At 34.4% G+C, this 26,405-nt stretch overlaps 5 protein-coding genes across 6 annotated transcripts; 1 reads left to right on the forward strand and 4 right to left on the reverse strand.

Annotated features, from left to right (window-relative positions):
- Positions 1 to 715: 715 nt before the first annotated feature.
- LOC140824000 (protein LATERAL BRANCHING OXIDOREDUCTASE 1-like) lies at positions 716 to 2,267 on the reverse strand. The gene is made up of 4 exons (XM_073185605.1): positions 2,019 to 2,267; positions 1,572 to 1,816; positions 1,119 to 1,443; positions 716 to 973 (listed from the first exon to the last, which is right to left on the reverse strand). Exons 1-4 carry the CDS (start codon positions 2,265 to 2,267, stop codon positions 716 to 718), a joined length of 1,077 nt encoding a protein of 358 aa, XP_073041706.1.
- Positions 2,268 to 5,227: 2,960 nt separating this feature from the next.
- On the forward strand, positions 5,228 to 8,698 carry LOC140820297 (uncharacterized). Of its 2 annotated transcripts, none has more exons than XM_073180642.1 (5): positions 5,228 to 5,334; positions 5,709 to 7,527; positions 7,906 to 8,107; positions 8,201 to 8,388; positions 8,465 to 8,698. In XM_073180642.1, exons 2-5 carry the CDS (start codon positions 5,727 to 5,729, stop codon positions 8,539 to 8,541), a joined length of 2,268 nt encoding a protein of 755 aa, XP_073036743.1. In that variant the 5' UTR covers positions 5,228 to 5,334; positions 5,709 to 5,726; the 3' UTR covers positions 8,542 to 8,698. The 2 variants fall into 2 exon arrangements, with proteins under 2 accessions (XP_073036743.1, XP_073036752.1); XM_073180651.1 differs by lacking the exon at positions 5,228 to 5,334 and adding an exon at positions 5,367 to 5,592.
- Positions 8,699 to 8,766: 68 nt separating this feature from the next.
- Positions 8,767 to 11,592, reverse strand: LOC140820310 (ribulose bisphosphate carboxylase/oxygenase activase, chloroplastic-like). The gene is made up of 7 exons (XM_073180662.1): positions 11,433 to 11,592; positions 10,733 to 11,037; positions 10,493 to 10,598; positions 10,316 to 10,401; positions 9,627 to 10,099; positions 9,123 to 9,404; positions 8,767 to 9,039 (listed from the first exon to the last, which is right to left on the reverse strand). The coding sequence occupies exons 1-7, from the start codon at positions 11,475 to 11,477 to the stop codon at positions 8,924 to 8,926; spliced, it is 1,413 nt and encodes a 470-aa protein (XP_073036763.1). The 5' UTR covers positions 11,478 to 11,592; the 3' UTR covers positions 8,767 to 8,923.
- A 1,532-nt stretch (positions 11,593 to 13,124) lies between these two features.
- Positions 13,125 to 18,113, reverse strand: LOC140820322 (triosephosphate isomerase, cytosolic-like). Its single transcript, XM_073180672.1, has 9 exons — positions 17,957 to 18,113; positions 17,343 to 17,418; positions 16,578 to 16,701; positions 15,772 to 15,856; positions 15,526 to 15,658; positions 14,212 to 14,306; positions 13,880 to 13,958; positions 13,552 to 13,634; positions 13,125 to 13,421 (listed from the first exon to the last, which is right to left on the reverse strand). Exons 1-9 carry the CDS (start codon positions 17,993 to 17,995, stop codon positions 13,371 to 13,373), a joined length of 765 nt encoding a protein of 254 aa, XP_073036773.1. The 5' UTR covers positions 17,996 to 18,113; the 3' UTR covers positions 13,125 to 13,370.
- Positions 18,114 to 23,950: 5,837 nt separating this feature from the next.
- On the reverse strand, positions 23,951 to 25,612 carry LOC140824001 (protein FAR1-RELATED SEQUENCE 5-like). Its single transcript, XM_073185606.1, has one exon. The coding sequence runs from the start codon at positions 25,610 to 25,612 to the stop codon at positions 23,951 to 23,953; it is 1,662 nt and encodes a 553-aa protein (XP_073041707.1).
- Between the last annotated feature and the right edge of the window lie 793 nt (positions 25,613 to 26,405).

The following is a 26,405-nucleotide window of genomic DNA, read 5'->3' on the forward strand; positions in this document are numbered from 1 at the left end:
TATTACTTTTTATTGTGAATATCAGTAGGGTTGACCCGTCTCACAAATAAAGATTCGTGAAATCGTCTCACAAGAGATATATGCTCAAATTCTATTTGTTTTTCTTGCTTTCATCATAGCGAAAATTTGCGGCGGTAACATATGAATGTAGCTCCCACATCGAGAGTTGATCGCTATAAATTTTGTGTGTTCTTGTGTTTATCTTTTGTCATCTTTTCTCGCTTTCGATAATCAAAACAAAGATCATAATTTCTAATATTAACTATATGTTAATGGAGCTTTTCATAAAAAAAATTAAATTAAAACTCTTTATTGGATTATAATTTGTTGAATAATTTCTTATAGATCGTTTAATTTTGGTTTTAGTCATCTAACCATTGTACAAATAATTTTAGTTTTATTCATGGGACCTCTGTTGGGATGAGAACAGATTAACTCACCAACCCGAAAAATCCTATTCGGGATTCACACCTCACTTTGCTGAAGTTCAGTTACAAACTAACAATATTTAAGTCAAACTTATATTTTATTTCGAAGGGTCTTTCCAAATGCACGTAATCTACTTAATTATCTATATATATATATATATATATATATATATATATATATATATATATATATATATATATATATATATATATATATATATATATAAAATTCTTGAAACAAACAAAGCTCACAAAAGAAGGAAGTTTTGGGAGTTGATTTGTCGGCCTTAGGTCTCCAACTTGAGATATTCTATGTTTGCCAACTTACCATCCATTTTCTTGGCTAGAGTGTATCTAAGATAATCTATATATTTAACGTCATTTTTGTAAATTTGGGGGGAGCGATCATCGTCCACCATGGTTTCCACTGGGTTCAACTCAGCCTCATTGCCTGGGATCACGAATGCCGCCACGGATATCCTTGCTTTTTCTTCGTTAGTAACCGCTCTATGCTCGATGCTCGTGTATATCCCATTGCTCCAAGCCTCCATAGCCAAGACAACGTATACATATATAGATTTTGTCCATTAGAAAATCACAAAAATAAGGTCAGCTACACGAGAGTTTAGATATATTTAATTTCGAGTTTAGGCTAACTTGAACTCAACCATATAACAGATAGACACGTACCTCGAGAACATCGCCTACGTTGACGACAATCGCATTTGGGATAGGCTTAATTGGCACCCATTCTCCCTTGTGCTTTATTTGTAGTGCAGTGATTTCATCTTCTTGCACAAGTAGAGTGATTGAACTAGCATCAGAATGTGGGCTAACTCCAAGTACCAAGTCAGGCCTACAACAGTTTGGGTAATAGTTCATTCTAATGCCTTGTTTCACACCTTTATGCAAATCTTTCAGACAATTTTCTTCCTTCCCCATTAATGAAGACAAGTTTTTAAATATTTCATCCGTCACCCTTTGAATTTCGACAGCGTATTCGTCTACAGATTCCCTGTTATTAAAAAGAATAATATGAAACTCATCAAAATTAATGCATATACGTTCTGATTTTTAACTGTATAGTAGTATATCATGCAAATGCAAAAGAGCTAATACCATATTAACAAAAATCAAACATACTTGAAAGAGGGTATTGTGAGAGGCCAATACTTCATATTCCTCGTATTGGATGGCAGTGTCATCAAGAAAATAAGGTCATTCCAATCGAGTTTTTGATCCTCCGAGACCACGTAACCTTGTCCATATCCTTGAATATCATCCACGGCCATCGCATATTTCTTCTTCTCCGTTGATGGGAGAGCGAAAAACGCCGCTACACTTGCCTTCATCTTGGGTATAACTTCATCACAGTTGTGGTTAATTACCTGCATCCCATTCTATCATATGCTACAATTTTTCTTTTTCGTTCATATATAATAATGAAGGGATCCATTAATGTACTATATTAGTTTTATAAATTTAGTCCACATATGTCAAGGCATCAGGCATCAACACAATAAATATATCTATAACTTTGGATTAACAGACGATGAATCAATAATAGTTTTGCACTTTCAACATTTTTACCTGGAAGAAACCCCATTCTTTACATGCAACATCCAACTTTCTACTTTCGGCTTCGTCTCCATCGGAAAGCAGAGAAAGATCTATGATAGGAATATTTAAAGAAAGATGGGATATATCAGAATCTTTAGGTCTATCCTCGACGTCTTTGATGTACTTTTCAGGGATATTCGTGGGATCATTTCTTACAATTTCTTGAACACTTGGCACAGGCAAGGAGCTTCCATAGCCTAATCCTTCATCTTCTTGCATTGTGACCATTACTCTGACTAATTGTGAATGAATGTTAATCTTCCTAGTGCCTATACATTTGGTGCAATATTTATACACCGATCAACTGAGAATCTTGGAATTAGTTTCCATAGGAGATTCCAATTCAGTGTTTCATGATTTCTCTAGTTGTCTAGTTGCTACATGCTTAGTAATGACAGTTCTTGGTTTTTGGTAATGTCCATAGACGAGGAGATAATATTTTGCAATAAATTAATCATTTTTTAAACTTTCATTTGGTTACTTTACATCGTTAACAAGGTTTGTTTGTAGTGGTTAACATTATGTTTATACCCATCGGATGTTTTCATTTTGAGTTCTTTTCTCAGTATATATATATATATATATATATATATATATATATATATATATATTGATTATAAAAATTGATTTGCCACACTTGATTCTATATAACAATGTATGTTGCTAGTATTTTGTCTTTGTTTTGTTTTTTTGTTTTTTTTTTTTGAGAATACACTGTCTTTTTTAATAGCACCACATCTTAATAACGTTAAAAATTTATCATTTTTAACTTAAAATTTAAAAGTAAAAAAGATATATACGAGACCAAAGATGTAATTATTATTTTTATAAGTAATTTACGGTTGTTGATGAATTTTTAGTAAAGATGCAATTGAAGTAACTCAAATTTTAAGCTTCCTTTTGACAAGTACTTATAATTTTTTTTATTAAACTGTTTTTACAAAATGTTTTAAAAGTTATTTAATTTTAAGAAAAAATATAAAACATTTCTACAATTAAAAAGGAATTTTTTTTACATCATTGTCTTAATTTCTAAAAATATCAAAAAATATATCTACATTGTTTTTTTAAAAATTATACTTGGGCACACTTTTTAAACAATATTTTTCAAAAACGTTTTACAAAAATCTTACCCAAACACATGCTTCAAATTTTTTTTAACGTATACAACACTAAAAGAATTTTGTCCAAACGGAGCCTTAATCTCTATCATCAATCAATTTATATTACAAAGAATACTTAATTAAAAGAATTTAATACCATGGGTATCTCCGCTCTAATCTTGTAACCTTGTTACCAATTAGTTGGATTGTCCAAATTTTATGAAAGACATGATATCTACACCTCAATTTTTTTTTTGTCTCGCGGAGAGAATTATTCTTGGTTATACCAATGGATCATACATAATTATTATTGAAATTAATATTTTATTTCTTTATTATTTTATTAAATTAATATTATCAATTTAAGATTTTGTCTTTCTATATTATAAAATCTTACTTGATTTAACTCTAGATGATAATATCTTGATTGACTTATTTTTAGATATTATAAGATTTGATTTTAATATGATATTTATCTCGAATATATTTTATCCTTGTTTAAAGAGTCTTATGCATATTAAACTCTAGTTTCTATGTTTGTAGGATTGATTTTATGAGAATATAAAGTGGTCAAAATATTGTTGCATAAATACGGAATATTGAGAGGAGAGCAATACGATCTTTGGGAGAGAGACATTCACACATTTGCTGGAGTTTTTCTGAACGTACACAAGTTCAGTAGTGACGTTTTTGTGTGATCGGATTGATTACTTTACCGTGTTGCTGATTGGTGTGGACAACACTCGAAGAACAACACTGACACATAGTGTTGATCGAAGAGTGGTTTCGTTTGGTTTTAAGCAATACGTTTTTGTTTCATGCATCTAGTATTATTTGAGTTTTTGATGTATTTTAATTCTTTGGAATGTCAAGGAATTTGGTTTTGTTGTTCTCACTATTATTGTTTTGTGTAATCGATTTACATATTTTTCTAGTAAATTTTTGTCATGAGACATTGCAAAAGTATTTGTGCTTATGCATAATTTAGAACTGGTCTTTATCTAATTAAATTAAACTTTTGTTTCAATAATTAAATTCCGTTGTATGTTGTGCGCTTGTTGCGTGTCAATAATTAAATTGCGCTGCATGTTGTGCGCCCGTGTTGATAACACAAATGTACAATACTAACGTCTGATACACACTATACATTTATTTCTTGTACATTTATGATCAACGGTCCTTTCAAGTATGTTCTAAGTTTTTTAACTTTACAACGAACATCTATTAATATTATGATATACTTAAAAATATAATATATTTTTTTTTATTGTTTCACTCGTAAAATAAAATGATAATAAAAAATCTATTGGTAATGACAAAATATTTAGTTGATTTTAACTTAAATTATTATATAACTCAAGCAAAACATCATACTAAACCAGTTTTATATGACATCAGTTTTTATCTTTTTTTTTCTTAGCAATGGCACCAGTTTGGCTACCTAGTTCTAACATTTCTTGTTCTAACTAGATTTTTCATTCAAGTCTTCTGAAAATATGTATATTACTAAGTTAAAATCATATAATCCGAAATTATAGGATCCTTTGACACAAAAAAAAAAAAAGGAAGAAAAAATAAAACAAGATACAAACTTAAATTATAAGGTTTATTTTGAGATCGGCCTATTATATATTTTTGTATCCATTTTATATGGTATCATTTATTTTTTTAGTTACGATAAATAAATATTTATTGAAATAATCGATATACAATCAAACATATACTAATGTTACAAATAGAAAAATTAAATTATGTGAAATAATTTTATCAATAAAACATATACACTAAATAAATGTTGATAAATAAATCAATCAAAATAACATAAAATAATTAATGTTACATAAGTTAAAATCGTTAAGAAGAAATAATTGAAATTTTGATAGATTTTATTTTTTATAAGAAAATTTAAATAATATATATTCTAAAAAGAACTAAATATGGGGAAAAAATTCATTATGTTTTTAGGTAATTTTCCCTCAAAATTATTGAAATATGAGGCTTTCATTTTTTTTTTTGTAAACTCCCAAAATGGACCGGGTCTTGGATAAGCCCAGATTACATAACCGGTCTATCCGGTTGTTCTTTCGACTCTTTGCCTTTCTATAAACAAAAAACCTAATTCTCCTCTAACTCGGTTTCGTTTCCATTCCCCCACAATTCTCGATCGGGTTTCACAAAAAAAGGTGATTAATTAACTTCAGTCGAGTAATTTCTTATAACTCACCACCTCGGAATTCATGTCTTTTTGAATGGCCATTGTCGAAATTAATTAATGTTTATTGGGTCTTACAGTGTTTATATGTTGCTTTCGACTACATTTGCATGTTTGAGAATTGAATTTCTATTGTTTTTCTCTCAAGCTTTGATTTTTTGTGATAAAAAGGGTTGTTTGTTCTTCGTTTGGTTGGATTGAAATGAGCGTCTGCGTGATTCAGACTTAGGTTCGGTTTTTCGTTTCAAGATTCTTGTCTTCTCTGGGATTTTTTTTTTCATGTTTTGGGAGTGGGGAGGAGAATACTGGTTGCCCAGAAAGTGATGTGTGTTCTTTTCTGTAAAGGTGAAATCTTCATGTGAAATGGCTTCGGATTTGGAACCAGTAGCAGTGACTCCGCAAAAGCATGACCCAGCTTGGAAGCATTGTCAAATGTATAAGATTGGGGATAAAGTTCAGCTCAAGTGTTTATACTGTGAGAAAATTTTTAAGGGTGGTGGGATTCATAGGATTAAAGAACACCTCGCGTGCCAGAAAGGGAATGCGGCGACTTGCTTGAGAGTTCTACCTGATGTACGGCTCCAAATGCTCGAGAGCTTAAATGGTGTTGCGGCAAAGAAGAGAAAGAAACAGAAGCTTACAGAGGAGACGTCTAGTTATGATAATCCAGGGACTATTGTTGTTGATCCATTAAGCAGTAATTGTGATTTAAAGACTGACGTCGATTTACTTCCCGTTCCTGAATTGCTTGAGCACAATGTGGATGTATATTCGAGTAGAGAAGACATTGTGAGCGGCAATATAGGTGGTAGAAAAAAGAAAGGGAGGATTAGGAAAGCGCCTGATGTGGCCAATGCTAATGCTATTGCTTTCAATAGTTTCCAAGCTATGAAAACAAAGAAGACTAGCGATCCAGTTTACATGGCATTGGGACGGTTTTTCTTCGATGTGGGGTTACCTGCGGAAGCTGTAAATTCTGCTTATTTTAAGCCAATGGTTGATGCGATTGCCTCTCAGGGAGTAGAGGCTATTGGCCCATCTTTCCATGATCTTAGGAGCTGGATTTTGAAAAATGCGGTACATGAATCCAGGAGTGATGTTGATAAATGTAGAAGAGATTGGGAAAATAATGGGTGCACTATTTTGGTGGATGAGCGGAATTTGAAGAAGGGTAAGACCTTTGTTAACTTTTTCGTGTATTGTCCAGTAGGTACCGTCTTTTTGAGATCTGCTGATGTATCCGACACCGGAGGTTCTGCAGATGCCCTTTATGATTTACTTAAGCAGACAGTGGAAGAAGTTGGTATGAAAAATGTTTTGCAAGTAGTAACAAGTAGCGAAGATCGGTACATCATTGCCGGGAGGAGACTTTCTGACACATGTCCAACTGTTTTTTGGAGTCCTTGTACTCTTCATTGCATTGATTTAATGCTAAAGGACATTGGAGAACTTCCAAGGGTGAAGATTATACTTGACCAAGCAAAATCAATCTCAAGATTTGTTTATTCAAATCATGTTGTTTTGAACATGATGAGGCGATTCACATTTGGGATTGATTTGGTTGATCTGGGAATTACTCGCTACTCAATAGATTTTGCTACATTAAAAAGGATGTTAAATGTTCGACATTATTTGCAGTCTATGATTGCTTCTGAGGAGTGGATGGAAAGCCCGTACTCAAAAAAACCCGTGGCATTTTCTATACAAAATTATGTAAATAATGAATCGTTCTGGTCTACATGTGCCTCAATTATTCGTTTAACAGATCCACTCTTGCGACTTCAGAGGATTGTTTGTAGTGAAAAGAGGCCTGCTATGGGATATGTATGTGCTGGAATTTACAGAGCCAAAGAAACAATTAAAAAGGAAATTGCCGATACGGAAGACTATTTACTTTATTGGAACATCATTGATCGTAGGTGGGAACAAGTTCAGCATCATCCCCTTCATGCAGCTGGTTTCTATTTTAACCCCAGATTTTTTTACAATCTTGAAGGGGATGTCCATCATCATATTCGATCACTAGTTTATGATTGTATAGAGAAATTGGTTTCTGACCCTAAGATTCAAGACAAAATTATGAAGGAAACAGCATCGTTCCAAGGTGCTGTGGGAGATTTTGGGCGAAAGATGGCTGTTAGAGCTAGAGATACTTTACTCCCCAGTGAGTCTCCTTTTCTAATATTGTTTTACATTACATTTATGTTTGTTTTCACATCATCCCACTTTGATGGATCCCTCTTAAATTTGCACAATGCCCTATTCCACTTCTCTCTTAATAACTTTAACTTTTGCAACAAAGATGCTGAGTTTGAGGATCGATAGCACAACACTTTTGATGTGTGGTATCAAAAGTATTCTTCTTGACAAAAAGAAAAGCCTCCCTTACGTATCACCCCCTGAGCGAAATTAGCATGAACCTGCGAGCACGTTTTTCAAAAGATAATTTGTTGGCATCCCATGACAATTGGAAATTCGTCTTCTTGATTGATGAATAATATGGTATTCATGAACTCATTCATCTCCTATTTGATTGTTTTAGCTGAGTGGTGGTCAGCATATGGTGGGGGATGCCCGAATTTGGCTCACTTGGCTATTCGAATTCTCAGCCAAACTTGCAGTTTGTTCCCTCATAAGCTTAATCACATTCCTCTTGAACACATGCACGAAAGGAAAAATTGTTTGGAGCACCAGAGACTCAGTGACCTTGTCTTTGTTCAGTATAACATGTCCTTGAAGCACCTGTAAGTAGAATTTACAACTTATTTTCTTTACTGTTTTTAGATTTTGAAGTTATAGTCTGTTTCTTATTAGTTATTACTTTATATGATTCAAAGTGGAAAAGAACAGGGATACACGGATCCAATTTCTTATGAGAAATTTGAGATCATTGGAGATTGGATAATGGAGAAAGAAATAGGCTCTGAAAGTTCAGAAACTGCCGACTGGATGGCTGTTGATCCACCCTTAGGCAATGCTACGCTCTTAGGATCACCAATTGACGATTTTGAAGCCTTGGGTTCAGGTACTACTGCTATATGACGGGAAATATACATTAAAAGTGTTACATTATACATTACTAGATCGTTGCCAATTTGCAGGATTTGAAGATTTTGAAATTTTTGACTGGCTGAAAGAAAGTGAAGAAAATGGCAACGAGAACATAGCAAGCATGTAGATTCTGGCCAAGAAAATCTTCGTTCTGATGGGGAAGGTATATATAATAAAGATTAATATAAGAGAGGTCATTACTTAAACTTCTATTGTCTGACATGTATGATTTGTTCGGAATATATGTTAAAAGATTAATGTAAGTGAGGACGTCCATTAAACTATCTATGTTGTATGATACATATGACTTGTTCGGAATTGAATGCTACTTGTAAATTTGGAGCATACCTGGTGATGCATCACATTTGTATTTTTCATTCAATCATTTGGTAGTAACATGCAAAAGTAGATCCAGTACACAGCACAAAACTAATTCTTACTTGTAGTCTAAACATACTCGAATAACCTATCTCATTTCAACCCAATTGGGCAGAAAAACAGAAACAATCCTAGTTCGTGTATAGGCACGACCCATTGTCGCTCCTTGCAGTTGGATCGAAGTTTGATGCATTTCGGTCTGTGCAACCTTCAGGCACTGGAACTCCAACTTGTTGGGCTGCTTGGCCTGCCAAAGGAATGTGGTAGAACAGTAAGGGAAAATAGAACTTTCTACTATGCACAAAATTAGGCAAAAAACTCAGACTCTACCGTAGAATGTCCCTCTTTCGATAGCATCCTTGTTAGCATCTCCCAGGGCAGCATCTTTCAGGTATTTGTCTGCCAACTGCACTCTCTTCACATTCTCCTGCTCCTGGACCAGCATGAACCCGTATTCAAGCAATTTCTCAAGCGTCATTTTTGGTTGCTCGAACTTTGGTGGCCCTTCCCTCGAGTTCACGAGCTTCTTACCGATGCTCTCTACTCCCACTCTGCTTATCCATTGCCTAACTTCGTCATCGTATACTCTTGCCCTCAGAGCACCGAAGAAATCTGGAAGACAGCGAGGACATTCAGTTTGGGTTTCAGTGAAATCTAACTCGAAATATTTGAGAAAAAATGTTCAAAGCTTATTTTTAGATACGTGGAGGGTAATTGCTCTATAGAAATGGTAGAACTGTACAATAACTGGTATAGGACATGAGTAGAAATAAAGATAAATAAATAATTAATCATCACTCTCAAGGACGGGTCGAATAAACTGTCTGCTCTTACCTATGGATTGTCCAGGGAAGGTGTCGACCAGTTTGATAATAGCTTCTTGTGGGACATTATCAGTTCGGAAAATACCAGTGCAGACACCGATACGATCCTCACGAGTAGGAGCCCAGTAGAACTTCTCCATACGGCCATCACGAATTAGAGGAGCGTACAAGGTTGAGAAGTCGTTGCCCGTGACTATGATGGGGACTCGCGGATTCTCCTCTTTGTTGTACATACCAGGGAGCTGCACATTTGTGGGGTTGTCAGCAATGTTCATGAGAGTGGCATTCACCATTTGGTTGTTGACTGTATACTGTGTGGTTCCACCCATACGGCCGGCACCTGCATCGAGATCGTTGATGAATAGGCAGCACATTTTGCCTTTCCTGATGATGTCTGCTGCTTCACGATACCTCTGCCGGATCAGCTTCGCCGGTTCTCCGGCATTACCGCTCTCCAGTTCTCCGGCACTCATCATGATGGGGCTGTAGACAGGTTTTTTTTGTCGGAGAAGATGGGCTAACAATATTTATATATATACGGCATAGCCAGAAAATTATTATTACATCGAAACTCTGTATTAATGCAGGTGTTCATGTAGAATTTCTGTCCCCTCAAATCTGCCATTTAGTATATCTAAAAATATTTTTCTAAAATAACAATCTCTACATGGATATATTGCGAAATAATACTTCACTCACTTGATTCCCATCTTGGCGAAGACAAGCTCGCACTGAAATGATTTACCCTGCCCTTTGCCTCCCCAAATACCCAAAATAAGAGGAACCTGCACCAAACATTAATTTAAAGTTAGAAAACACGCAACTTATTTGGATGGGATAGCCCAAAAATAATGCACAGAAGCAATCAAACATCACCTTGATGTTAGGCAAGCTCATGAAATTCTTGGAAATGTGAACAACAAGCTTGTCCATGAATGCAGGAGCGATGTAAAATCCACCCATTGTGTTGTCCAAGTTATATCTGTCATCAATGATCACCATTATCAGAACTAGCTACGCCCTCGTCGAATTTTTTAGTAAAAAATATTCGTATATAATTTTCCTGGAAATCAAGAATCGTGTATATAAAGTGAGATGCAGACAGAAAAAACCTACGTTTTTAGCCCAGTGCTGAGGTACTCGTACGAGCTCATGATGGCATCGTGCGTTCCCATACCGTCGGGTGCTTGGAATAGGGGATCAACCTTGCCCTTTCCTCTGGTAATATCTTGTTGATCGTCGGATATATCGTTGCCTAGACCAGCCCATCTATCGATTTTTTTGGCCCCTTCTGCAGCCACAATCTTCAAATTCGACGATGGGTTCTTGACTATAAAGGAGGAGTTCACCTTCTTCAAGCTGGTGCCTAAGAAAGAAGAGCTCGGGACCGCAGCTCCAGCACCGGATCCATGCAAGTTCAGCTGCATCATCATTTGCAAAATTGAAGTTCCTAGTTACTCTTCTCCAAGATTCGTACGAGTATAAAGCTAACTTCATTCAAACAACGAAGAAGTTGTCATTGATCAATCACCTAGTGATCAAGATCGTGAAGTGGAAAAAAACATAATATACACACGTGCATATTCATTATATCAAAGCTTAAGACTTTTAATATGCAAAAGCTAAGCAAAGCCATGACTTTAAGTATGTTTCTTTTTTAAACTCTGAAACAGTTTGAAGTTTGATCAAGCTAATCAAAACCAATTCAGAAAAGGCTTCGAGTATATTTCCTTCGTAATTAATGTTTAGCTAAACAAGTATTGAATCTGTAAAAGGCCGACATAGAACGTAAAACATAAATTCAAGAAGTCTGCACCGGTAGATGGTTAACGGCTCCGGCAGTTGAGAGGGCGGCTGCCATTGTTGTTAACCGTGACTCGACTTGGTTGTGTACAATTACAAGTTGTAGGCGAACGAACTCACAGCAAAGGGACTTTAAAAAGGGTACACAAATTTGGAAGGATGGGACCTTGCATCCTCAGTGACCACACGCTGAAGATAACCCATTGCCACGTAGTATATGAATTAAAGGCTGAAATTGCTAAGACTCGTTTTTTTTTTTGGGTTGCAATTATTCAATTTGGCTTTCGAGGATGGCATTTCATCTCCACTCGAATTTCTAGGTAATATTTTTATATTAAGAAAAATTAGTAAACATTGTTTGGATTGGTTTGTCGTTTTTTTCCTTTTCTTGGAATTTTTTTCTGGGTGGTGAACAGAAGTACAGAACTCGAAGGTGGGGTGAAATTTGTTGATCTTTCCACCAAAATTTTTTTTTTTCTTGAAAGTTACTATTATTATGGTTAAATTGAAAGAATATGTGTTAGTTCGTATGATTTCTAATTAAAAGTGCAAGTTTTTGCATGTAATTTTTAGATTTTAGTTACTATATTTTGATTTTTTACTCATTAAATGAATATGCCGAATATCATATATTTTTCTTGTCCACACTTTAGATAGCGTCCTACAAGCCCCGACTTCTATTTGCGTCTGGAGTTTTCTTTTAGATTTTAGTGTGAGCAGTGACACATCTGGGTATTTAATATTTTTCGTATGACAGAATGAATGGTCTGCAAAAAAAATAAAATTTTGTGACAGTTGATAAAATAAAATGGTGGTGGAAAACGATTAATGGGATATCAGTTGCATTTTATTTATTTTTTAAATACACTGACATATAAATAATATCAGTTGCATTTTAAATATTTTTTTCTTTCGTTTTTTTACAATCAAATACGTTTTATTATTATTATTAAAAGAATGAATCAATTGACACACAGGTCAGACCCAGATAATAGAAAAATTCAAAGGATTCCTAGATAATTTATTGAACATTTAGAATTAAGATTTAAAAAAAAAACAAAAAAAAAAACCATTAACGTGATCAGGTATTCCAACGAGAATGGAAGTCAGGCCCGGCAAGCAGACTACACTTTGTGTATACCATTTTGCCCCAATTCCTTTTAAGTCATTATAGATATGATGATTAGTTTAAAAACTTATTTTATATTAGTATAAAATTTATTTCCTTAAGAGAAATTGAGAGGAAACCATACATTCTGATCTAAGAATTCTTGACTAAACAGCTTATGCATATGTATAATTGATTCAAATTACTCGAAGTGAGTAAGAAATTGAATGCACATCCTTGACTAAGTTAAAATTGGAAGTAGCAGAAGTTATTTCCAACAAGTTTCTAAACCAAGTTAAAAAGTTTTGACCACAGTCCAATCACATACAACTTAGAGTTGGGGGGAAAAGTGAGGAATACGGCCAAAAGACCATATTTTAGGAGCCTCAAATCAATAGATAATTGTTTTTCAAAAAAAAGAAAAAATCAAATGAGAAAAAGTAGTTAATTTTCTAAAGAATCTAACTGGAGTTGCCTCATTTTTAACAGATCTGAAAAATATGGTCTATTAGGTAGCCAATGATATCATATTTAATTGTGCAAAAATTAAACATAAGAGACTTATTTTCAATTTCATAATCACAAGAGAACCCAATATGGACTAACATAAGAACTTCACTGATAACGGTTCCGGGAGAATTTCAAGTATACGCATGCGCACAGAGCAATAGCAAACCTATGGATTTGTTACAATTTATTCATCCGTTAAAGACTGAAAGACTGTTGTTTTCAAAGAGCAACCAAAAGTTAAAAGCATAATTAGACCAGAAGAATACCGGTACAGTAGTTGTATCTACTCAACCAAATGTTCAAAAATTGACATCGAAGACTGGGTAGCTAGACCTAAGCATCTTTCTTCACCTCAGCAGCCTTGATGATGTCGATGAACTCCGGCTGCACATGGGAGACGAGGAATATCATTTTATATTCCATTGTATTATTAAAAATTATCATTTTATTCGCATGGTTAGGATTAAAAGCAACCTTACCAGAGTAGAAAGAGGAAGACAGGGTTGTAATTTACCTTAAGTGAAGCGCCACCAACTAGAAAACCATCAACATCAGGTTTCGCAGCCAATTCCTTACAGTTACCACCATTCACAGAACCTGCAATTCAGTAGTATTTGGAAGCAAGCCATTTGCAAAATGAGTATTGAGTAAGTTGGATTGAGTTAGTCGTACAAGAACTATGTTCACACAAAAAGAGAGAGAAAGGAAGTGTATGGATGTCATGTGCCATGGATTTGTTACGATAGTTCTATAAGCAACTAGAGCGACATTTCTTAATTCGCATAGTAAGTGTTGTTCCATAATTGGTCAGACTCCATAATTGGTCAGACATTGGACATTACCTCCATACATAATCCTAGTTGAGGCTGCAACTTCAGAGCTAACATTTGCTTGAAGCCATTTCCTCAATTCGCAATGTACCTGGACATCATTCCATAAATTGAGCTCACAATATAAAGTTTGAGTATACCAGAACCACTAAACACTTTTATGCGTGGGTGTGTGTCTGAGAAGGGGTTGGTTTGGACGGGGTGCGGTGGGGCAGGATATAGAGTGAATATTATTCAGGAAATTTTCAATCGAGAATAAATCCATAGAATTCATTTTGAAATTGATTTTGGCAATAATTGTATGCATATATCATGCGAATATGGAATTGTTGAAGCCAACATACTTCCTGAGCCTGGTCAGGAGTGGCAACCTTCCCAGTTCCGATAGCCCAAACAGGCTCATAAGCCAAGACAACATTAGTCCAATCAGCTATTTGTTCTGGACATGAAAATCAAAATAAGTTTATGCTGTGAATGAAGTCAAAGAATGGCAAACAAAAAAGATTATTCTGAATCCTGAACAAGATGCAAAACTTCCATGCATTTCCCATACAGGCTCATCAGTCAAGGCACACATACATTGTTATTTCCTAGCTCAACACAAGATCTCATTCAAATACAAGAACTTTTGTTCTCATTTTAGGGGTGCGGAAACATGTTTAAAGCAGAAGGCTGAGAATAATTCCCTATATAGGTCAAGAGGACCATTAAAATATATAAAACATGTTGAATTATTATAAAGTCTTCCCAGTCAAACTGACCAAGTGCACCGACTACACAACATTTTTTCATGTAACTAACCTTCAGATTTACAGTGCAAAGCTTTTTGGAAGAAAAGAACTATTGAAATCCTACTAAACAATTAAATGAAAAGAACATGAAAACTGTAACAACAGATAAGTGAGCTGAAAATTCACGAGCATTTATTCCACGCACTCAAAGAAGCACTTCATGTTGCCAAATTGGTAGACAAGTACAATATAAAGTTAAAAGGACAGAAAAACAACCCAAAAAAAAAGATTAACTGCATCAATTATATATTTAGCAGTGTTCAGAGCACGCTAAACTATCTCCAAAAGCTTTTGAAAAAAATAAATCAAATGTTGGTGATCTAGAAACAAGTGAGGAGGTGGAGTGAACAGTACAGAAACATACACTAGGTTACACAAATCTGTCGGTTATACAGATAATGTATTGAAACAAAAGAGAATGTACAGCAACATTCAAACAAGAAGTTTCAGAGATTATAGTTCAAACCGTTTACTTTCATTTCCTCAAATTCATACAGAGATTGCCTTATAACCAGTTTCGTATTTTACCAACAAGAAATAGCAACAATTAAAAATCCCAAGATTTATGCACCTTCGAAGCATAAAACTGTAGAAAAGCAGGAACTTGTAGTTCCAAGGAAAAATATTGTCAACAAATACTAACACTGAGAGATGTAGTTCAGAGAGAGTTATTAAACAAGAGAAAAGTTCGGGATGGTTAACCCTATAGACAATCTTTAATTGAGTTTCACATAAGAGACAAATCATGGAACAGTTTTTTATTAAATAACTAAATTACAATCCACTTATGTGACAACTAAGACAACAAACAACCAATTTGATCCATCATATCATTTCAAAGAAGACTTGTCCTCGAAACTCAAGTACCTGCAATAGCCTTCGTCTGTGCAGCAACAACATCAAGAGTTGATCCTGCTTCTCTCTGTTCAAGAGTCTCGCCAACACAAGCAATTACCTTCAAACTTTGACCAAGTGCATACGCAACTTTACTTCCAACAAACTGAAATGAGAAGGCAGCACAAAAAAATATAAATTTTAAGTAAAACAGAGTAAGATCCAATAACCAATATATAATTTCATTTTCATTATTAAAAATCACAGGGTATGAATTACCTCGTTTGATTCTGCTAACAAAGCTCTCCTTTCAGAGTGACCAAGAATTACCCACGGTATGTTCAGATTGACAAGCATCTCGGCACTATACAAGAAAAACACACAATTTATGAACCACTGTTATAGTAGATTCATAAAAATGATATACTACATTCATAAAAATGATATACTACATTCTGAGTCGGAAATGGATGTCCAAAATTAAAATAGAATACATTGGTAGAAAGAAACCATTTTCGAACTACAGGGTATGAAAATGAGGTTTCTTTGACAAGAGCTGTGTAAACATATTATCTAGTAGGAAAATTTATTTAAATGTCAACCATGGTATAGAAAATACATGAATCCAAAACTTTCTAAACTATAGTTATTAATACTACATGGTTGGGAGTGATCTGAAGCCAAAGCACAAGGTGAGCACGATGCGTGCAACTTCTAAAGCAAGGCTTACTAAAGTATAATGTTCTTAGTTTTAGATATATTAACTTCTTAATTTTAGAAATATTATATATATTAGGCCACATATCATCCAAATGTAGTTTAAAAACTATTGAAAAAACAGATGATTCATTGGTCTCAAACAGATCAATTATCATTACAAATTTACAATGTATTTCATCTTGTTATTAAACTCTTGACTTCAGCCTCTAAGCTGCATGTAGCCATGGGACATGCTTGGCATAAGAATCGCTGCACCTTGAGCCTATGTGTGGACGGCTTCTAATATCTATGGCCAAATGCCTAAACCCATTGATCTTGCAGACATACAACAATAAAACCAAGAAAACATTTTTAAGAAGACATACCTAACCTCGCCGGTGTAAGCGCCTCCTTTCTTAACCCAACAGTTCTGAGCACCGACATAAAAATCAGGTCGCAGAAGATTTTTTACGATAGGAAGAAAAACAAATGGAGGGCTGACAACCACCTCTGTAAGGCAAAATATCAATCTGGTCCAAGCAATCAAATCAATTAATGACATGAAAATCAAAAAGTGCTTATGTTAAAAGACCGAAATGGTTTAAATTAATCATCTGTAGTTTTCAATATCTAAGATAGTTCCAAGAAACGAATTTAAATTTGAATATGACCGACCAAGCTCAAATACAAGAAACCTATTTCAAAATCAAGAATGTAATAATTTCAGTTTCATGGGAACAACGGATAACATCTGTCATCAGATCAGATCAAGTCTTAAATGTAGCACACATGTTTAAACGTTAAAACTCCAACCGCACTGCAACCGGTCAGATTATACAAATTTCTCAGCAACAAAAATATTAATCTCTTGCTTTCAGACACAAACATGCAAAGTACCGAGCTCGAATCCACAACTTTAGGACCGAGCAGAATATAGGGAACACGGTTACCTCAGTTTCTTTAGTTCTTCGTACCAGTAAAAAGAACAAAGAAAATAGAGTAGTGATACAAGTCCATTTCAAAAGTTGCTTTTACCTAAGCTTTCGATTAATTTCTTGCCCGTCCTGAATAAATTCCATCAGATAGCCAGCTGCTAGCTTCTACGAAGTACGGTTAAAGAAAGAGAAGAGTAGCTATGCACATATACTGACCCACAACATCTTCATGTGGCACTTCGGCAGCATTTAGCATTGAAACAATCTTCTTCACTTCTTCAGTAGTTCCATTCTACACAGAATTTCACTATTTAAATAACATTATCATTTCCTAAATTTATTACGCAATCATGTACATATACAGAAGGGATAAGCCATTTGAGACGACTTGCCAATTACAAGCATCATATGAAAATAAATAAATTATATACGTAGGGTTTTCAAGAAAAATACAGTTTGTTGATCAAATCAATTTAATTTGCACAGTGAGGAAATCCGAGGCATCTATGTATATCAAAACGATTATACGCATTAGCGTGCTCACACATAGACATATGCACGCATCAATTATTTCATCGATGCCAACAATCAGCTATGATATGACAAATTACCTTCTGCAAAAAGATCGAAAAATACACGAGTAAACACTAAAACATCTGAATCAACAACTTACAGAAATCATACACTACTTATTCGATTTCGGATCTCCAAGATCCGTCATTCAACACGGTTAACGTTAAATCTAAAACAACATCGGATGGACCAGCGGATCAGTTAACAAGATGGGTAATTCGATGATTGAAGAAGTAGAATCAGAATCGAAAACTTACGCATTTCCAGTTGCCTCCGACGATGAATTTTCTCCCCATTCTCTCTTACTAACTTCGACGACGATCGTAATAATTGTTCGACAATAAAATATTAGCAGACTCGAGGCTTTGGGTCCGTGGGTTGGAATGAGCTTCGGTGATGAGGCAGATTTCTTTTATACAAACATTCTTTTTAGTTTATTTAGATATATTTGAATATAACAAAGTGAACGACGTTGCTTGTTAATTAAAAAATCATTTTTCGATATTTACTTAATTTTACAAAATAAAAACAGACAAATAGATGATAAAAACGTGATTCAAATATTTTAAACTAAATATAAGCTCAAATATTATATTTCGATTATTCTATCAAACAGATATAATTATTATACATGACAATCTCTTCTTATAACTGCACTTCAATTAATGAGAATTGTATATATGACATTGATTCTGATATCAATTATAAATTTTAAATGTTATTCACTTTATCAGAAGTCACAATCGATGATAATAGTACAAATCAGATATTTTAAATCATACACTAACTTGTCAAAAGTCACAACTGATGATAACGATACAAATCAAATATTTTAAATCATATAACGAATCATCATATTTCGATTATTCAACGACAAAAAAAATAATTATTGCAACCGACCAAGACCAATTGGATCAAGCCATACCCATATCTTTACCATTCTTTATTATTGTATTATATATTATATATGGATATTTTGTATCATCTATATTCAATGAATTATCAGTTTTAAAAATTAAAATACATAGCACGATTTTTTGACAAATGAATTATATTATTTTATGATTTAGTGGTGTGATATAAAAAAAAAATTTATTAATTTTTTTTATATAATATCTTATAAATATAACGATGATTTCACACCATACACTTGATCAGACACAGAAAATGAATGAAAAATAAAGTCGAAATATTGTGAACTCAATAATAAATAATACAAAAAATGATATTTATATACTTGAGATAAACTACAAAAAAAATGATCAATCTAACCTTGAAAACTAATAATAATATATTCTAACGACACCCTCGATGTGGTTTTCTATAGCCAAACAAACTACGAACAAATTGGCCTTTCTCACAGGCCATGTGATTATGTGCCTACTGATTTATCTGATTTAAATTCCAAGCTAAAAATATAAGATTGCTTCCCTAACTGTCCAAGTTGGCTGTTAAAGACGTTTATCGTCCACCTTGAAGGGAGCTTTACACTTAGTTTACCAATTAATCAGTTTGTATACCTGACTGAATAATTTCTACTTGGTCATATTTAACTTTTGTAAATTGGAAAATAACATTTACATTCAAATCCTTCTTCATTTTTGTTTGATTTTCTTGATTTGAATTGATCCTAACATAATTAGTTGGGAAGTAGGAGTACTTGCTCCGATGCTTCAGTTCCTACAGAGATGTACATATCATAGTAATTGGGGAGACGGGGTGGTCTTCGCTCGTTGAGACATCTGAACAACCAAGATGCTCGGTGGAGAATGCCCTTTTCTGGAAGAGGGACGCCTCTGATGCCGGATCGGACGTTCGAGACTTACATTTTATAGTCAATGAGAATTTTTTTTATAAAAAAAGTGTCTTTGGCTGAGAGAAACATCGGGCTTTTCCAGCCCGATTTCACTCCGGTATATGACGCAGGTATCATGCGTGGTGGCGCCGCCGTTGCTGTAGATTAACTTCGGCAGATGGTAATGATTTCGTTTGATGGATTCTTTTCCACCACCCGGCCCGGATGGGTGTGGACTCTTAATTTGCACCACGCATGCGATAAGATAAGAAGATATGTACAGCTTCTGATCAATATATGAGAAATGCGTTGTTAAATCCGTATTTAAACATTAATTCGTGCACATTTCCCGTAAATATTGATAATTAATATTAAACTATTTGAAATACATAACAAATAGTTGTCCTTGGTATATTTCAATTACCTGTTTTAATATATAATAATACGAAGCAATTTAAATTGTTACATTGAACAAATTAAAGTGGTCAATAAAATTATGAAAATTTTATAATCTATACATTTAAAGTGATGTAATAGTTTGATTTTCCCTTTCTGTTACGTGTAATATTATGGGAATTCCATTTTTCTAACGCATCTTGAAGTTGAAATTTTTAAAAGATTATTTCTTATTAAACATTTTTAAAAATAGCCAAACCACCCTATTTTTCACCCTTTTATTCATCCCAATTTCTGCTAGACGAGTGAATCTCATGTGAGACCGTCTCACGGATCATAATCTGCGAGATAGGTCAATCCTACCCATATTCACAAAAAAAAGTAATACTCTTAGCATAAAAATTAATATTTTTTCATGGGTGATCCAAATAAGAAAAACGTCTCACAAATACGACCCGTGAGACCGTCTCACACAAGTTTTTGTCCTGCTGGATTACTCCGTCTCTTTTCTTTCTTTTTTTTTCTTTTTTCTTTTGTCAATCTCAATTTATTCTACTTGAAATACATTTACATATATTTTTCTATTTGACACAAAAACCTTTTTCCTCTCACTGTTCATAAAAGGAAATTTTATTCTAATTATCACATTAAAAACACTTACTTTGAGATTATCTTTTACAATTTAACTTAATTTTTTTATTTAAGTATATTAGATGAAACATTCGTGTCAAATCAATATATATTTTTGTCATATAAAAAGTTAATAAAATGATTTTTTGACTTTTAGTTCGACTTGGTTCGGACAAAAACAGAAAATATTGTCTTGATTGCAATTCGAAGTTCCCAGTGATATATATATATATATATATATATATATATATATATATATATATATATATATATTAGCCAGTGACTTAAATTTTTTTCCCCCAATATTACATATGAAAAGATCGATCTCTCCTTCTTATTGGATTTACTCTGCTCACCACGACCTTCAATTTGCCGCCTAAAATAAGGAAAGATCCGTATTGATTTGATTTTAATTATTTCTATTTCATACCATTTAAGTCTGTAATGCTCGGAAAATTTAATCCTAATAATCTGTAATTATTGAATTATAATTTGATATGATTATGAGAGGATTAATTGGGACACGAAATAAGAATACGTATGAAAATGTATGTGCGAGAGCCGAAGGTCTCGCGCATATGCGCGAAGAGTAGGCGCGCATCTGCGCGAGTAAGACAGTAGCCCATGATGCAAGACAGTAGCATCAGCGCACATGCCCGACTTTATGCGCGCACATGCGCGAGCAATCCAGAAAGGTTGGCGCACATGCGCGACTTGTATTCGCGCACATGCGCGACACAACCCGAGAGTTGTGAAGAATTACTCGCGCATATGCGCCGATCAGGGGCGCGCATATGCGCGAGGCGAGGTGCTAGTCACGCGCCGAGACTTAGTGTCTCGCGCATATGCGCCGATAGATGTCGCGCATATGCGCGAGACGTGCCAACGAAATATGCGAGCCACGTTGCTGGATGCATGCGGGTGTATATATATATATATATATATATATATATATATATATATATATATATATATATGTATAACCGTATAATCCTTCAGAATATTAGAAAAGTTGGAGAAACTTTGTTAAAAATCCTTACGCCTTTATATTTCAATCCGTCCGTCTGATTTTGAATCCTACTTCGGTATCGAGTTCCTAGCAACATAGGCTACAACTAGACGTAAGTTTTACTACGTTTTGACATGTTTAGAATTATGATATTATCAGAATTGAATGGAACTCATATATGATGTTCTTGATATGTTAGACATCGTAGAATCGAAGTCAGACTGAGAAACTGACTGATTATGGAATTGTTATGAATTTTTAGGGTATATTGAGTTATACCGGACAGATTTGATTTACGATTGAATAACGGATTGTATTGGATATGGCTTATGGATTGTAACTACTATCTGGAGATGTTGTATTAACGGGGATATTGAAAGTGTACCGTTGATTTTGAGTTAAATCCAGATTGATCAGATTGTTATTGATTTGAAAGGTATATTGATATGAAATTATTGGTATTGTCATTGCCAGACAGGCTGTGAGTTCAGAACTTCGACTGAGCCAGAAACCGACGAAAGGAAGGTATAAGTCAATGTGGTATTGGGAGATCGACTTGAGTCGGATTAGACTTGAGTTTCCCTAAATCACATACTTTACTTTATTACATTGATATTTGCATTGATTTGACTGATATACTTGTTTTCTTGAATTATAGATAGCAGGTATCAGATTAGTAATCTTGTGACAGAAGTTCCTGATAGTGGTGGAATCGCCACGGGAACATTGCACGATGTCTCAAGATATTGATATTAACGATAGAGCTACAGTCCATGACGGATAGGTAAGGACACCGGATGTTGGTTATATCGAGTAATTAGGATTGGAATTCTTCTATTACGGAATTCAATATAGGAACACCATATTTGGTTATATCGAGTAATAGGAATAAAGTTCTTTCTATTACGGAATTCGATATAGGAACACCACATCTGGAAACCGGGATCCCTAGACTAGGATTGAGTCTAGTCTGAATCGTAGAATTGCAATTATGTTTCAGATTTTGATACATATTACGGTTACCTGATTACATGCTTTATATTTGTTTATATGATTGCATGTTTCGTTGATTTATACTGGGATTTATTCTCACCGGAGTTATCCGGCTGTTGTCTTGTCTGTATGTGTACATGACAACAGGTGGGACAGGATCAGGGTCCAGGAGATGAGGAGAGATCGTGATTAGAGTGGAGGCTCCGGACTTGGATTAGAGATAGGGTTGGACACTTGACATTAGTTGTTAAACCTTAGTTTATTTTGAATGCATTCAGTACAAGACTTGTATTGTATTTTATACTGATATGTATATGAGTTTGATTTCACTGCGTTCCGCATTTTAAAAAAAGAAAATTAACCCTGTTTTTAATTGATTAATTAGTCTCAATTATGATTAAGAACTTGATTAGCGTCCGGGTCCCCACATATATATATATATATATATATATATATATATATATATATATATATATATATATATATATATATATATATATATATATATATATATATATATATATATATATATATATATATATATATATATATATATATATATATATATATATGAGTTCTGAGATAGGTGCATCTAGCTGCATAGAAAACCATCAATAGTAAATTATTATAATCATCCATGATGCCAAAAGGGAAGAAGGTAACATTCTCACAAGTCATGACTCGTCCATTTCTAAATATAGTCAAAAGCTGTTGCGCTAACACGCAATAAATTTGCAATGACCGTAACCATGAATTGAAGCAGAGCATTATCTTATTAAAATAACTACGGACAAGCACCCTGAATCATACCAATTGCAACTTCGATCAGCCTCATTCCTGCAGAAAATATTGATCAGAAATCAGCATAGCGCTATCTTATTATTATTCAAGGAATATGAACACAACTTCACAATGTTTTTCCAACAAAATATGTAATTAAAATTTAACTTTAATATAGCTCAAACATTGTAGCAGAGCATTATCTTATTAAAATTTTGCACCATCCAACATAAAAACATACAAATTAATTTCAGTCGTCGAAGTCCATTCCAGTTGTCCACGTGTTTGTACAACCTGTAAATATGAAAACGATTATTAGTGAAATATTATCAAAGAAACAATATTTAAATGCAAAAATTAATTTATGTATTTGAGTTAACATCTATTGATCCAAAATCTTCTTCATCTGAGTTCTCATATGTGTTATTATTATTTAGTGTTGACCTGATAAACGAACTTTGTCATCCGTATTACTATTAAAGAAATTATAAACTTCTAAAAAAAACACACATACTCGTCTTTCAAATTCGGACAGTTGCGTTTGTCATGTGACACACCTCGACGCCCGCATCCACGACACTGTCGGCCCCTTGATATTGATTTCTCCTTCGATGATTTTAGTCTCTTCCCACGTCTTTTTGTTCTTATTTATGAAGGATCAATGATACCAATGGCTCCATCGAAGGTACTCCTACTTTGAATTCCACTGCTTAACGTTCTATTAATATTCATCTCCTTCATTTTGCTATCAATAGAATCAAACTCATCAGCCAAGAAGTTTGTCCCCTCATCACTGAAAGATGCTACATCAATTAAAGCTGAAGCTTTACAAGATAACCTCATATGTCTAGACATCAAACACCTTTCTGGATCGTCGACCAAATTTTGCTCAGCCATAGTGTATAGTACGCCAACTTTTGCATCTTTTGTCCACCGTTTGAGTATATACTGATCAGGTAAGTGGAACACTTGGTTGATACGAAAGAATGCTAACATATGTCTGCACGGAATACCCTCAAATCGAAATTTCATGCAACTACATGATATATCGTCTCTTTGTATGTCATGCGTAAGCAGCCTATGTTTGGCAGAAGAAGAACCTTGAAAATTAATGACATTGTAAACCCCAAACTCAATTCCGATAGATGCTTGTTGCACGTAATAACCATGACTCAGACTAATTTCATTTTGAAACTCCAACCATTTGTTTTTCGTGTATACATTCACCATTTGCAGTTCCATTGGCCAGTTCGATTTAACCTTTGGCCGCTCGTTCATATCAGTATGATCGGCAACTAACTCATTGTGTCTTTGGTGTTGAAGTGCCTTATTGAAACGAATTATAAAATCCATCAATGAGTTCTTGTTACAGACGTACCTCTTGAAAAATACATGTGAACTTTCAGACCTCTGACTACTTGACATTCCTGCAGAAAATACATGGTTGAAATAACCCGGCACCCACTTATGCCGCAACTCATACATTAATGAGTGCCAATCATTTTCTACCAAGTTAGCACAATTCATAACATCTTCCCATGATCTCTCAAATTCAATAGAAGTCGTAGAATGTACGATGTCATTTTTTATGCTTTGATAGTGGTCACCGAAAGTCACGGGGTTCAATTTATCTGGGAATTTGTTTAGAATGTGCCACAAACAATATCGATGTATTGTTTTAGGGAAAACTTCAGCTATGGCTTTCGTTATAGCAGGATCCTGGTCAGTTATGATCAAGTTTAGTGCTCCTTTAGGCATGGCTTCCAGAAACTTATTAAGCAACCAAACAAAAGAATCAGTTTTCTCATCACTTAAAAATCCACAACCAAAAACAATGGCCTGATGATGATGATTAACTCCTACAAATGGTGCAAAAATCATCCCATATTTGTTGGTGTTATATGTTGTATCAAACACCACTACATCACCAAATGCAGTGTATGCCCTCCGTGACACAGGATCCGCCCAAAAACAACGAATAAATCTATTGTCTGAATCAGTCTCGTAATCAAAAAAGAAAGTTGAGCTCTTGTCTTTCTCAGACATAAAGAAATCAATCAATGTTTCGGCATCAATACCCTTGTGCTCATCCCTAAGCGTTTTCTCGTAGTTTCTTATATCTCTTTCTGTGCAACCAACATGTTCAGGTCCTCCAGACTCTATTTCAAACAATCGCATTTGTTGACAAGTAGGTACATTCGCTTCTGCAAACTGTTGACTCAGTGCTTTCTTTGCTGCAGAAACAGTACGATGTGAGTGCAACAAATGCACCTTTGAAGGAGTTGATAGTGGATGATTATGACTTTCCATGAAGGTACTAATAACCCAACCAAGACCGGTTTGTTACTTCACAACTGAAATCTCTGACTTACATCCAGTTCGAATCTCACCACAAGCTCTTTCCTTTATTGGTTCATCATTTTTTGATTGTTTACTCCATCTGATTGCATCTGTATGTCCTTCTTTAAAGCATACTGTGGGGACCCGGACGCTAATCAAGTTCTTAATCATGTTTGGGACTAATTAATCAATTATAAAACAGGGTCTAAATTTTTTTTTTTAAATACACAGCGGAAACGTAATGTAATTTACTCAAATTACATATTAAACATGAACATACATCTCAGTATAAAAGTACAAGTCCTGTACAACATATATTTATTCAACTAGGGTTTAACAACTAATATCAAGTGTCTAACCCTATCTCTAAACCAAGTCCGGAATCACCACGCTAAACTCGTCTTCTCTCATCCTCTTCTTGACCCTGATCCAGCCCCACCTGTTGTCATGCACACATACAAAACAAGACAACAGCCGGATAACTCCGGTGAGATATAAATATCCCAGTATAAACAATGTATAAATGCAATCATATAAAAACATATACGAAAGCATATAAGAAATATTCATAACATGTATCAAATCAGAAACATAAATCAATCTCAGGCATTCAATAATCATGAATGGCAAAACAATGTAAATCAACATATCGTATCAGACTCAACTCATCTGACGCGTCGTCTCAGACTCGACTCCACTGACGCGTCGTCTCAGACTCGACTCAACTCTATCCTAGGGATCCTGATGTCTGGATATAGGTAAT

This window comes from Primulina eburnea, chromosome 2, assembly GCF_022965805.1.
Source record: "Primulina eburnea isolate SZY01 chromosome 2, ASM2296580v1, whole genome shotgun sequence".
NCBI classification, from domain to species: domain Eukaryota; kingdom Viridiplantae; phylum Streptophyta; class Magnoliopsida; order Lamiales; family Gesneriaceae; genus Primulina; species Primulina eburnea.

Coding starts and splice junctions, on each gene's coding strand:
- LOC140824000 (XM_073185605.1), bottom strand. CDS start 2,267: ATGCAAGAAGATGAAGGATTAGGCTATGGAAGCTCCTTGCCTGTGCCA. Junction 1,817..2,018: donor AAGAATGGGGTTTCTTCCAG/GTAAAAATGTTG, acceptor AATGGGATGCAG/GTAATTAACCACAACTGTGA. Junction 974..1,118: donor ACGTAGGCGATGTTCTCGAG/GTACGTGTCTAT, acceptor TTGGCTATGGAG/GCTTGGAGCAATGGGATATA.
- LOC140820322 (XM_073180672.1), bottom strand. CDS start 17,995: ATGGGGAGAAAATTCATCGTCGGAGGCAACTGGAAATGC. Junction 17,419..17,956: donor TCGGAGGCAACTGGAAATGC/GTAAGTTTTCGA, acceptor AATTCTGTGTAG/AATGGAACTACTGAAGAAGT. Junction 13,422..13,551: donor TTGGTGGCGCTTCACTTAAG/GTAAATTACAAC, acceptor TCCCATGTGCAG/CCGGAGTTCATCGACATCAT.
- LOC140820297 (XM_073180642.1), top strand. CDS start 5,727: ATGGCTTCGGATTTGGAACCAGTAGCAGTGACTCCGCAAAAGCATGAC. Junction 8,108..8,200: donor AACATGTCCTTGAAGCACCT/GTAAGTAGAATT, acceptor TATGATTCAAAG/TGGAAAAGAACAGGGATACA. Junction 8,389..8,464: donor TTTTGAAGCCTTGGGTTCAG/GTACTACTGCTA, acceptor GCCAATTTGCAG/GATTTGAAGATTTTGAAATT.
- LOC140824001 (XM_073185606.1), bottom strand. CDS start 25,612: ATGGAAAGTCATAATCATCCACTATCAACTCCTTCAAAGGTGCATTTG.
- LOC140820310 (XM_073180662.1), bottom strand. CDS start 11,477: ATGGCAGCCGCCCTCTCAACTGCCGGAGCCGTTAACCATCTACCG. Junction 10,402..10,492: donor TGAGCTTGCCTAACATCAAG/GTGATGTTTGAT, acceptor TGTTTGGTGCAG/GTTCCTCTTATTTTGGGTAT. Junction 9,040..9,122: donor CGAAAGAGGGACATTCTACG/GTAGAGTCTGAG, acceptor TTCCTTTGGCAG/GCCAAGCAGCCCAACAAGTT.